Here is a 12,997-nt window from a genome sequence, read left to right on the forward strand (position 1 = left end):
GATCGGTACCCGCGCCTTATCATCTCAAGTGGAAAAATCTTTCCAGCCAGAAATCAGTCATCTATTGAAATCCGCGTGGATTGGACGTGCCTTACTGAACTCGACTAAACCGCACCATGCAGCGATTTTTGGGAAGGAGCAGCCAAAGCCTACTGCTGAGATGTGGTCATCGCTATCTGGCCACCACTCCGGTGGAGGAGGTCATATTTCCCACCAAGTCCGATTTTCCCAGCCGTCACATCGGTCCTCGCAAGACGGATGTGGTGGCCATGTTGGATACTTTGGGCTTCAAGGTAGGAAGGTCACCAAAAAGCTTTCTTCAGATCAGATTCCTTCGCAGATATAACTTATACAAGTGGTTCAATTAAAAGTGATTAAAATAAAACTATTTAAATAGTTTGGATTTTGAATTCCGGAATTCCCAGACATTGATCAAACCAAGTTTAATTTTTACCACCATCTTAGTCCCTGGCAGAGCTCACGGAAAAAGCTGTGCCACAGAGTATTCAACTGAAGAGGGAACTCGACCTGGACAAACCCCTGAGTAAGTAGCGCTACCTTTCAATCCCAAAATAGCTGAACAACAAGGCAGTAAGGCAATGGACCCCCTGGCGTGTTCGCAGGCGCTGATAAGGGGGTGATAAGCCCGGTTCAGCGGGGTGCCTCCGAGTTATCAGTGTTTTGACTGCTCCCATGCTTGATCTTCGATTTTTCGTCTGCGTCTGGCTGACAACAATTTTCCATTCTGCAGATGAGCACGAGCTAATCCGCCGCATACGCGACATATCGCTTAAGAATCAGCTGTGGCGCTCCTACATCGGAATGGGTTACCACAACTGCCATGTGCCGCACACCATTATCCGGAATATGTTCGAGAATCCGGGTTGGACCACTCAGTACACGCCATACCAGCCGGAAATCGCCCAGGGCCGCTTGGAGTCGCTGCTGAACTACCAGACCCTGGTGTCCGATCTCACCGGCCTGGATGTGGCCAATGCCTCGCTCCTGGACGAGGGAACCGCTGCTGCCGAGGCCATGTGCCTGGCCACCAGGCACAACAAGCGCAAGAAACTTTACCTCTCCAACAGGGTACATCCCCAGACTCTGTCCGTGGTCAAGACGCGCGCAGAAGCCTTGGAGCTGGAAATAGTGGTGGGTCCTATTGAACAGGCGGATCTGCCAAGTCGCGAGTTGGCTGGCATTCTGCTCCAGTATCCAGATACTTATGGCGATGTCAAGGACTTCGAGGATATCGCTGCTTTGGCAAAGAAAAATGGGGTAAGCTGAAATATGTATTTAAATATGAAAGATCAGAATCATATCAGAAAACTTGAACTTGAACTTGATTATAACGTTGTTTTCTTTTAGACCCTCGTGGTGGTGGCTACCGATTTGTTGTCGCTAACCCTCCTGCGTCCTCCGGCGGAATTTGGAGCGGACATTGCCGTGGGCACCTCCCAGCGGTTGGGTGTTCCTCTGGGATACGGTGGCCCCCATGCCGGATTTTTCGCCTGCAAGCAGAGCTTGGTGCGCCTCATGCCGGGAAGGATGATTGGCGTGACCAGGGATATGGACGGAAACGATGCCTATCGCCTAGCGCTGCAAACCAGGGAGCAGCATATCCGGCGGGATAAGGCTACCAGTAACATTTGCACGGCCCAGGCTCTGCTGGCCAACATGTCGGCCATGTACGCCATTTACCACGGTCCCGAGGGTCTGAAGGCCATGGCCAATCGCATCCACCACTTCACGTTGACCCTCCAAACGGGACTCCTGGGAGCGGGTCACGAAGTGATCAACAAGAACTTCTTCGACACACTACACATCAGACTGGGTGGAGGTCAATCTCTGGAGGATCTCAAGGAGCGTGCCGAGCACAAGCGCATTAATCTTCGATATCTTGAGGATGAGACTGTTGGCCTGGCCCTTGATGAAACAGTCAGTGTGGCGGATGTGGATGATCTGTTGTGGGTCTTCAAGGCGGAGGCCACTGTGGAACAGATTCTGGCGCGGAAAGATGTCCTTAAGAACTCGATCGAGAAGTCCAAGTTCCTGCGTACTTCGCCCTATCTGCAGCACCCTATTTTCCAGAGCTATCACAGGTAAGAGATTAATCAACTCCAGAACTCCAGCTTCCACTTTAGAGCCCTTCCTTTCCCACAGCGAATCGCGCATGGTGCGCTACATGAAGAAGCTGGAGAACAAGGACATCTCGCTGGTGCACTCCATGATCCCCTTGGGCTCCTGCACTATGAAGCTGAACTCCACCACCGAGATGATGCCCTGTTCCTTCCGCCACTTCACCGACATCCATCCCTTCGCGCCGGTGGAACAAGCCAAGGGCTTCCATCAGATGTTCAAGGAACTGGAGCACGACCTATGCGAGATTACAGGGTACGACAATATCTCCTTCCAGCCCAACTCGGGAGCCCAGGGAGAATATGCCGGACTCAGAGCCATCAGGAGTTACCATGAACACCGAAACGAAGGTCACAGAAATATTTGTCTGATTCCAATTTCCGCACACGGCACAAATCCAGCCTCTGCTCAAATGGCGGGAATGAAGGTGGAGCCAATTAGGATTTTGTCGAATGGTTCCATCGACATGGCACACCTAAGAGCGAAAGCAGAGGAGCACGCCCACGAGTTATCCTGCCTAATGATTACCTATCCATCGACAATGGGCGTATTCGAGGAGACGGTAGCCGATATTTGCACTCTGATCCACAAGCATGGCGGACAGGTGTACCTGGATGGAGCCAATATGAATGCACAGGTTGGGCTGTGTCGGCCTGGAGATTATGGCAGCGATGTTTCGCATCTCAACCTGCACAAGACCTTCTGCATTCCGCATGGAGGAGGTGGTCCCGGAATGGGTCCCATCGGCGTGAAAGCCCATTTGGCACCCTACCTTCCAGGACATCCGGTTGTCAGTCCGTTGAGCAGCGAGGAGCACAGCTTCGGCGTGGTATCCGCCGCTCCCTTCGGAAGCTCTGCCATTTTGCCCATATCCTGGTCGTACATTAAACTCATGGGCAGTAGGGGCTTGAAGAGAGCCACCCAGGTGGCCATTCTCAATGCGAACTACATGTCCAAGAGGTTGGAGCAGCACTACAAGACTCTCTACAAGGCACCCAACTCGCAGCTGGTTGCGCATGAGTTCATTTTGGATATACGCGACCTCAAGAAATCGGCCAATATCGAGGCAGTGGATGTGGCCAAGCGACTCATGGATTACGGCTTCCATGCTCCAACGATGTCTTGGCCCGTCGCTGGAACCCTGATGATCGAGCCCACTGAATCGGAGGATAAGGAGGAGTTGGATAGGTTCTGCGATGCCATGATATCCATTCGAGAGGAGATTGCCGAGATCGAGGCGGGTCGCATGGACAAGGCCATCAATCCACTAAAGCTCTCTCCTCACACCCAAGCGCAGGTGATCTCCGATAAGTGGGATCGACCATATACTCGGGAGCAGGCTGCCTTCCCAGCTGTAAGTCCATTGCATTATTTAATAGTTCTTTTATATAACTGTATTCCAATGTTTGTTACAGATCTTCGTGAAACCCGATGCCAAGATCTGGCCCACTGTGGGCAGGATTGATGATGCCTATGGTGACAAGCACCTTGTGTGCACCTGTCCACCCATTTTGCCTGATTTATAAGGCACTTTAGTTTTAGGACCAACAATCCATTTCTATTAAACTACTTTTTAAATAAACCCCTCCAAAGTATCTTTTGTATAAGAAATTTCTTTATTTTTCTTGTTCAACTAATTGCTAAATTAATTGCTACTCGTGACTGTAAATTTACATTTAGCAACCAACTAAAGCACCATATTATTTAAAAACAAATTAAAAGTAAAGAGATATTCGCGTGTTAAATGCATTTTGTGTCTAACGAATTGTTTAGATCTTAACTTCTATAAACTATAGGCTATAGACTTACTTGTACTTGGTTTTCTTAGCTTTCGATTCAATCTTGGAATCTTTTACATATTTTCTATACTCTCTGTGAAAGGTATTTACATTGCTTGTGGGTATGGTCCACTCCATTGGCTTGGACTGCTTGGTAGGATCGGATGCCTCCGAATATTCGGGTATCTCAACACCCAATAGTTTACACACCTTGGACAAAACCACATCCACATAGCTGGATACGATTAGGTTAGCCTTTTTGTCGTGTTTCGTGGGCTGCAGATTACAAATGACAAATTTTCCACCGCGTTTTAGATTCTTTAAAGGCAGATCTCCGCTGGGCACGATCTGCAAGGTGGTTCCGAGCGCAATATTTAGGTCAGCTATGGTGGAGTGCATCAAACCCATTTCGAGGTCGTTTTCGGGCAGATCGTGTTCCCAGTCCAGAACGTTATCGTATAAGATTCCCGATCTGCAGCTGCGACCTTTGCTGTCCATTGAAGATTTGCAGGCACGTTGCAGGCTCTTTTGACCCACTGTTTCCACGGCAGATGGGCTCACAAATTGGCGTCTGCACTTCTTACACTGTTCGATGTAGATGTTGCCGTGCAGCTCGGAAAGATATTTGCGATCCAGTCCGGATTTCAAGTGGAGCCCATCAATATTCTGCGAGATTACGTACTGCACATAGCCGCTTTCAATCAGGGCTATGATGGCCATGTGGGTTTTAGTGGGTCTGGCTTCATCGAAGGAGACATTGAAGTCCGGCTTCTCGCCCTTCTCCTCCAGCGTCCAAACGCCCTTGGGGCCGCGGAAATCCGGAATCCCTGCGGACGTACTGATCCCAGCTCCCGTGTGGAGGACAACGTGTCCGGATTTCTTGATCAAATCAACCAGCTCCTGGCACTTTTCGGCCACAGTCTCATCGCTGTCGAAACTCTCTGGTGCTCCCAGGATTCCCTTGTTGTCGTAGGCTGACAATCCATCCGCGTAGTTGCAGCTCATGATTTAATATAGATTTTATCTTCTTTAAATGCTTGAATTATAGCTATTTGACACCTATTTGTTTATATTTTGTACGGGTGAGGAGTCCATCGAGAATTTATTGTTTATAATATGACCGTATCTTGATCGCAGCAAAATACCTTTAACTGCGCTTAGTAAAATTACACTACGCTCTAAAAGAAAAGTAACAGGAATGTTCCGGTAATCGTAATTTTTTTGTAATTCAATTAAATAGCACTATATACAAACAACACTTTTGGCCCTTTTATAAATTAATTCATAAATTCTTTTTATTTTCTAACTATTTTTACCTGCCTGTTTAGTTCCAGTAACAGTATGGCAACCTTCGCGATAGCTTTTGGCAACGTATTTATCGACCACTTGCCAATTCGAAAATTGTTGTTGCCGGCAACAATATGTTTTTCAAATCTGAGGTGGGGTCAGAAATAAATTTTTCATAAAATAACTAAGTGGCAGAATGATTTTGTGGTGATGTGGAATAAACATCAATAGACAACTGAGTAAACTATTTTTTTCCCTTAGTAAATAAGATTTGATTTAATATAAAACAAAGCATTTACTTTTAATTTCGGCCAGACTAAAGTGCCCGTTTTACAAATCGTAAAATTCTTACGAATTTGAAAACCGGAGCACCAATTGTTTGATTCCATATCGAAATTGCAAAAATCTTACGAATTCGTTTACGGGAGCTTGCCTGATATTATAAGATAAAGCATGATATGAGTAATTGCGAATTCTTGGAAACTTGGTCTGACTTTAAACTGATAAGCTTGTTATATTAAATTAATTGATCTAAAAAAAAAACATTAACAGATTCAATTGCGTTGTAACTAGTAGGTGTAACCTATTGTAATATTTCTTATCTTATCATTCAGAAGTTATAAATAAAGCCAATTTTTGTTCCATCTTCAGTTCTGCTTTCAAGCTCATATCGTAAAAATGATCTGGCTGGCAATTTTTACGTACTTATACTACTTACAAGGTGAGCAACAGGACCTTAGCTTTGGTCAACTAAGGTATCATTTTATTTATTTCTTCCAGGAGTGGAATTCGTCTGCTCTTGCAACATCACACAAGCTGAAGCAGGGACCGATCGTCTTTTTGCCCACATGGTTAACAATCGCTACGAGCTCTTGCTTACGGATCGATTGGAACCAAATCAGCAAATAAGTTTGCTGTGCGATGGTAATGCGCAGGTGTTCACCTCCAAATGCCTGAAGAATGGTCACTTCTCTCCAGCGTTGCCCAAGACGAACTGCTTAAGGGCCATCCCGCCGTCAGTGGTTCCAACCGTGGATAATACCTGCCCACACACCATGTATTTGGTTGGTTTCTGGTACGGCAATACGTTCATGGAGCTGTATCGCAGCTGCTACGACGCGAGAACGATGAAGTCATATTTCTCCATCAGCATGGTCTACCCCACCTATTTGAGTAAGTTTTTATAGTACCAAAAGTTTATTTATTCGCAAATTGCAACTATTGCATTAAACAATTTAGAATCAAAAAGGCCACCGACGGCATTCGACACGGATGGTATCATAACTCCTGCAGATGAGGCTACCTTTCAGCTGAACAGTATCTACAATCGTTTTGAGTATCTTTTTGGACCCGGACAATCTTATGTGACCTCTCCCAGAAGTTTCTCCTTCGATCGAGGTCACCTTACCCCTTTTGCCGACTATAGCTTCCCAAAACTTCGGAGACAAACGAACAAGTATCTGAATGTCGTTCCCCAGTACAACACAATTAATCGCAGCAATTGGAAGATTGTGGAAAATTGGGTTCGAGGACAAAAGGATATCCTGAGAGTGTGCACAGGGGCATTGGGTGTTCTTGAGTTGTTGGACAGAAACCAATTAGTTTCAATTTACCTGGCGCCAAACATGAATCCCGTTCCGAGGTGGACATACAAAATCATTAGCAGTATAACCACTGGCATAAAGTACGTGATCTTGACCTCCAACAATGGGTGGGAAACCCAAAAACCAAACCCATCATCAGTCTGTAAAGTTACTGCCTGCCCCACAACTTTGAATCCAAGCGGAACTGGATACACATTCTGCTGCGATCCAATTGACTTTATCAGAAGAAACGTTCCTAACTTGACAGGTGTTTGCTAGGATTATACGTTTATATTTAACTTTTAATTAAAATAAAACAGATTTTTGGAAAACCAACTGGTTCTTTTATTATTTTTAAATATCATAATTCTAAAACTTAAAATTAGATAGTGCAAAATTTAGTGCATAAAAATAAATAAGTGTGTTGAAAATGTTGTTAGCTTATCATTGCGCAAAAATCAAACCTAGTGCTATCGCTTAAAGCTGGGCCTTGATGAGAAGTCTTGAAACTTTCCGAATTAAAGAGATAAGAATAATGGCAGATGCTGATAAGAAATACTTTTAGTTGCCACCGCTCTAAGCCTCATAGAATTCTTAGTTCTTAACGCAACCTTAAGCTGTAAAGATGCCGGATCTAAAGTATCTGTTGACTAGTCTGAGCCTGTATTACTGTGAGTAGAAATATCAAAAGATGTAATATTATCAGAGATTCAACCCTTCTTAAGTTGTAGGAAGTGTTCAAGCTAGATGTCATATCGCTTTGGTTCAGTTGGAAGGCAATAACTTGTACCTAAGCAACCATACCCGAGTCTATGATATTCAGCGCAGTGATATTGTGGAAATCGGTCATTTTGTGCATCTGCTATGCAATGATGGAAAAATTTTAGAAGTATTTGAGTGTATATCTGGCAGTGTTTTCAGTCCAGCGCTAAGCTCAAAAGCATGTGCACCACCAAATCCTGTCGTGGTAGAGGTTAAAGATACTTCTTGTATCATTCCGAGTACTATGTACGCCGTAGGGTATACCTTCAATGGGAACTTCATGGAACTGTATCGTAACTGTTATAATGCAAACAGCTTGGCGTTCCAACATTCTATCTACAAGACTTATCGCTTTCAAAACAGTAAGTGCGTAATATTGTGTAAACCCAATAGTAAGCGTGTTCTTTCTAGACATTGAACGTCCCGAAAATTGCCCTTGGATGTCGGATGAATTAAGTGGTGGATTTAATGGTGCCTACAAGGGAGAAAAAACTCAAGCTTGCTTTGTCACTAACCTGGGTGCAATACAGCCGCAGTGTAAATTTGATCGTGGCCACATGACACCGGCTTCTGCTTTTATATCAAAAGCACTTAAGGAGTCAACCTTTAGGTATCTTAATGCTATCCCCCAGTATCGAGGAGTCAATCGCGGAAAATGGAAGGTCGTTGAGACCTGGGTGAACAAAATGGTAAGGGGAATGTATGATGATGCGCCTACGCGCACATACGATGTCCTTAAGGTTTGCATTGGGGCACTGGGAGTGCATAGACTAAAACATACTACAAGTAACAACATGATACCAATTTACCTGTTGGATAATAACAAAATTCCCGTGCCAGAGTGGATGTACAAGATAGTAAGCCATCTCTCCGGAGATAAATGGGTGATGTTGACCTACAACGACATAGTAAGTCCCAGTGACAATGCATTAAAGGCAATCTGCAATGTGAAACCCTGTCACCCGGGCCTTCATTTTACGGCCACGGATACTGGACATACTGTTTGCTGCGATCCGTACGATTTTATTACAAAAAACGCTAAACACTTAACTGGTGTTTGCTGAATTCGTCAAGCTACTTTCATCATTTGCTTTATTATCCTTTAGTACTTTAAAATGTACATAATAAAAAATAAATTAAGGTATTTTGGAAACATAAGTGCGTTTTCCTCAAGCAAAGATCAGTTTTATTACTTATTTATTGCGAATGCTTATCAGTAGCATGGGACTCGTATTAATTGAGACACTTGATTACATGAGTAATTGAAGCAACAGAGGGGTTTTTAACGAACCTACCCTAATTTGCAGATGGTGTTGTTCCTATTGCATTATTTACAAACCACACTTTTGGCCCTCCTTGAAATTAATTAATATTTAATAAATATTTGTACCTGCCTGTTTTGTTTCACCAACAGTATTGTTCTTGCCGATGGCAACCTTTTGTTTGTCAAATGTGAGGTGGGGTCAGAAATAAATTTTTTATAAAATAACTAAGGAGCAGAATGATTTTTTGGTGATGAGGAATAAAAATCAATAGACCACTGAGTAAACTATATTTTTCCCGTAGTAAATGTGATCTGATTTGATATAAAAAAGGCATTTACTTTTAATTTCGGCCAGACAAAAGAGCCCGTTTTATAAATTGAAAAATTATTACAAATGCAAATACCGGACCACCCATTTTTCGATTTCAAAACGAAATTGCAAAAATCTTACGAATTCGTTTACTGGAGCATATATTTTGATGTTGTTGTTACTCCAGTAGTACAAAGGAAATGTCTTTGGTTTAAAGTTGATTGACTGGTTAATCGGTTGTTATGGAGTGCTGGCTTATCATCTCGCAACTATCAAATCTCGTGCAATCGCTTATAGCTGGGTCTTGAAGAGAAGTGTTGAGATTTTGACGAAGACAATGCTGATAAGAAATACTAATGGTTTCCCAGTGCGCTGAGATTTTTGCAATTCTCAGTTCTTAATGCAACCTTAAGCTGTAAAGATGCACGATCTGAAGCATCTGTTGACTAGTCTGAGCCTGTTTTTCTGTGAGTAGATATATCGAAAGTTTTATATTATTTCAGAGGTTCAACCGATCTTAAGTTCTAGGAAATGTTCAAGCTAGATGTCTAATCGATTTGATTCATTTGAAAAGCAATAATTTGTACCTAAGCAACCATAACGGAGTCTATGATATTCAGCGCACTGATATTGTGGAAATCGGTCATTCGGTGCATCTGCTATGCAAAGGAGGACAAATTTCACCCGCATTCGAGTGTAAATCTAACAGTGTTTTCAGCCCAGCGCTAAGCTCAGACGCATGTGTACCACCAGATCCTGTCGTGGAAGTGGTACCAGATACTTCTTGTTCCACTCCGAGTTCTATGTACCGCGTAGGATTTTCTTTCAATGGACGCTTCATGGAACTGTATCGCAACTGTTATGATGCAAACAGCTTGGCGTTACAACATTCTATCTACAAGACTTATCGCTTCATAAACAGTAAGTGGAAATTGTTGTGCTAACACCATAGTTAAGACGTTCTTTTTAGACGCTGATCGACCTAATCCCAAATGGGCGTCGGATGATATAAGTTTTGAATTTGATAATTCCTACCTCCGAGATGTAATTAAAGAACGCTTGTCGAGAATCCTGAATCCAATACAGGCGCCGTCTAAATTTGATAAAGGCCACATGACACCGGCTTCGGGTGTCATATTCAGATGGCTTAAGGTGGCAACCTTTAGGTATCTAAATTGTATCCCCCAACATGAAGCAGTGAATCGGGGCAAATGGAAGGCCATTGAAACGTGGTTGAACAAAATGGTTAAGGGAACATTTGATACTCACCATCGTACCTACGATGTCCTTAAGGTTTGCGCTGGCGCACTGGAAGTGCATGAAGTAATGAATAAGAAAATTTACTTGTTGACCAATAACAACAAAATTCCCGTGCCGAAGTGGATGTACCAGATAGTTAGCCATCTCTCCGGTGATAAATGGGTGATGCTGACTTACAACGATCTTAGTGTCCCCACTCAGCAGGAGGTAAATCAGATCTGTCAAGTGATACCCTGTCATTCGAATCTTAGTTTTACACCCACGAATGCTGGACAAACTGTCTGCTGCAACCCGTACCCTTTTATTACCAATAACGCTCCACACTTAACTGGTGTTTGCTGAATTCGTCAAGCTACTTTCATCATTTTCTTTATTATCCTTTAGTACTTAAAAATGTTCATAATAAAAAATATAAGGTATTTTGGAAACATAAGTGCGTTTTCCTCAAGCGAAGATGAGTTTTATTGCAAATGCTTATCAGTAACATGGGACTAGTATCAATTGTGACCTGCAACAAACCGCTAAGAATTGGTGAGATAAAAAAATGTTCTGCAATTAATTGTAGCAAAGCAATAACTAGAATATAGGTATGTTCGAAAATGTTTTGGGGAAACACTTGATTACATGAGTAATTGAAGCAACAGAGGGGTTTTTAAGCGAACCTACCCTAATTTCGAGATGGGGTTGTTCCTAGTGTCTTTTGGCTAGACAGACAGGTGGGTATTATAATTAATTATGGTATTTAACTACCTTCATCGGAAAAGTACACCACCCTTTGTTTTGCTTTGGCAGACTTTGTAGTTTGGTCATTTTCCGTCTAGATGTCGCACGTGTGCAGACTCGAATTCTCAATAGTGGGCGCCAGGCATAATCGACTGACGCCATCTATTATCAGAAGTACATTTCAAAAAGAGCTATGAATTAGAGCGACTGAATACGCAATAAACGGAAAGCGAGATAAATATATGCGCATATGCGCGAAATTCAAAAAGGGGAATGTTTTTATTAGTTAGAAATATGGAAGTTTGTTGACTGAGACTAGAAAATAACTAACTTAACTATAATTTAAAGCGATAATCCAAAAACGAAATGGAAAGGTAGTTAATTGTTAAATGTAGTAAATTATCTGCGATAATGTTGCCATTGTCCTAAAACTCAGTCTTGGTCCATCTTACTGAAATAATAATAATATCTGCGATAAAGTATTTTTCAATTCAAATATTATTTCCTAGCACCTCATTTACACCTTAAGTCATTTGGGATTGTTTACAAATAAGCGCATTAAATGGACATTTAAGTGGCCATAAACTATGGTATCGTTTGGACGGAATTTCACTTCCGACGCATACATCCAACTGCCATAGTTTATTGTTGCTTTTGGCCAATTTACTTATTGGCTTACTCTACATACTTCGCTGGTGGACGTTGGCCATGTTTGAAATTTATACGCACTTTACCCGTCCGCGGCAACATTTTTCATCTAATTTCATGCACTTGGAAAACCGATTTTCCTCCTGGAACTGTGTTTTTCCCGACTTCCGTCAAGGCGGCTCTGCCAAGCCGGTCGGCTGCCCAGTCGGCGAGTTGGGGCTTATGTAATGTTTGCAAATTGCAGTTTTACTTCTTTGGCGGTTGCGGTATTTGTTCGCTATGGCCACAACCAACTCGTTGCTCATACGCCGTGTGTACGGCGGTAGTCTGGTGTCGGCGCTGTGGGCATTGTGCAACTTGTGACACAAATTCTTTGGCGCAGTCGGTGGTAGAGTGGTTTTGTAATTTTGGTTATTTACCCGGCATCGACGGGAAAGGCTAGCCGATGTAGTCAGTGGTCACCGCCTTTATTGAATCACCCGAGCCCGAGCCCGAGGTACACGCGTAATTATCAAATGCAGTTTTACCCATTCACAGACACGCGGCACACAAAAAATTCGTATACAAAACCGCCGAAAACGAAATGATATCAAAGAGCAGGCGGCAAACAAAGTGTGCTTTAAACTTTCTTTTCATGCGCCACTTTTAGCATTCATTTCTTTGGACAAACATTCGTATGTAGATGTCTCGATTCGTTTTTTCGTTTGTCAGTCGCTTCATTGATTTTCATTTACACCGACAACTCGCCGCCATCGTAATTGTTGCAATTTAACGACACCCGCCGATGAGGTAAGAGGTAACCCATCCTCCGATTTTTGCGGCGAGTGAAAGAGCACTTTTTGTGGCCAAGAGAGCAGCCCATTTGCATTTTGGGAAATGCGACGACAGTATGCCCGCCATTTGCATACCAATTCGGTCTATTGAAAACAGCATAAATATTTAGATAAGCTTTTATTTTAAGACCCGGCTATTTAGTTTCTGCTGCAATTTGCGCAACACTTACCTCCGCTTTCACTGGCCCCTTCGCTTGAGCCGGAAACTTGAAAACTGACCTCTGATCGAGGAAAATTGCTTTGTTTTGACTTTGTTTTGATGCATTTGATTGGTTTTAATGCCTGAATAATGCAGCGTGAAATTCCCTCTGTGTTTTAAATGAAGATGTCGAAAAATATGCGGTTTTCTAATTTGATCTCTGTCACGTTGACGTGAAATGTGTGAATTATACAAGTTTTATGCAGAGAAG

The 12,997-nt window shown here is 43.0% G+C and overlaps 5 protein-coding genes across 5 annotated transcripts; 4 read left to right on the forward strand and 1 right to left on the reverse strand.

The window, feature by feature from the left end:
* Positions 1–76: 76 nt before the first annotated feature.
* Positions 77–3,734, forward strand: LOC122621308 (glycine dehydrogenase (decarboxylating), mitochondrial). Its single transcript, XM_043799139.1, has 6 exons — positions 77–293; positions 466–544; positions 752–1,278; positions 1,369–2,102; positions 2,164–3,493; positions 3,555–3,734. The coding sequence occupies exons 1-6, from the start codon at positions 117–119 to the stop codon at positions 3,663–3,665; spliced, it is 2,958 nt and encodes a 985-aa protein (XP_043655074.1). The 5' UTR covers positions 77–116; the 3' UTR covers positions 3,666–3,734.
* Positions 3,735–3,870: 136 nt separating this feature from the next.
* On the reverse strand, positions 3,871–5,027 carry LOC122621312 (NAD-dependent protein deacetylase Sirt6). Its single transcript, XM_043799142.1, has one exon. The coding sequence runs from the start codon at positions 4,920–4,922 to the stop codon at positions 3,945–3,947; it is 978 nt and encodes a 325-aa protein (XP_043655077.1). The 5' UTR covers positions 4,923–5,027; the 3' UTR covers positions 3,871–3,944.
* Positions 5,028–5,869: 842 nt separating this feature from the next.
* LOC122621311 lies at positions 5,870–7,123 on the forward strand. The gene is made up of 3 exons (XM_043799141.1): positions 5,870–5,925; positions 5,985–6,377; positions 6,444–7,123. Exons 1-3 carry the CDS (start codon positions 5,883–5,885, stop codon positions 7,064–7,066), a joined length of 1,059 nt encoding a protein of 352 aa, XP_043655076.1. The 5' UTR covers positions 5,870–5,882; the 3' UTR covers positions 7,067–7,123.
* Positions 7,124–7,411: 288 nt separating this feature from the next.
* Positions 7,412–8,613, forward strand: LOC122621310. Its single transcript, XM_043799140.1, has 3 exons — positions 7,412–7,458; positions 7,513–7,911; positions 7,961–8,613. The coding sequence occupies exons 1-3, from the start codon at positions 7,413–7,415 to the stop codon at positions 8,611–8,613; spliced, it is 1,098 nt and encodes a 365-aa protein (XP_043655075.1). The 5' UTR covers position 7,412.
* Positions 8,614–9,535: 922 nt separating this feature from the next.
* LOC122621353 lies at positions 9,536–10,758 on the forward strand. The gene is made up of 3 exons (XM_043799191.1): positions 9,536–9,590; positions 9,646–10,044; positions 10,094–10,758. The coding sequence occupies exons 1-3, from the start codon at positions 9,545–9,547 to the stop codon at positions 10,723–10,725; spliced, it is 1,077 nt and encodes a 358-aa protein (XP_043655126.1). The 5' UTR covers positions 9,536–9,544; the 3' UTR covers positions 10,726–10,758.
* Positions 10,759–12,997: the final 2,239 nt, after the last annotated feature.

The sequence above is a fragment of the Drosophila teissieri genome, chromosome 3R, assembly GCF_016746235.2.
Source record: "Drosophila teissieri strain GT53w chromosome 3R, Prin_Dtei_1.1, whole genome shotgun sequence".
NCBI classification, from domain to species: domain Eukaryota; kingdom Metazoa; phylum Arthropoda; class Insecta; order Diptera; family Drosophilidae; genus Drosophila; species Drosophila teissieri.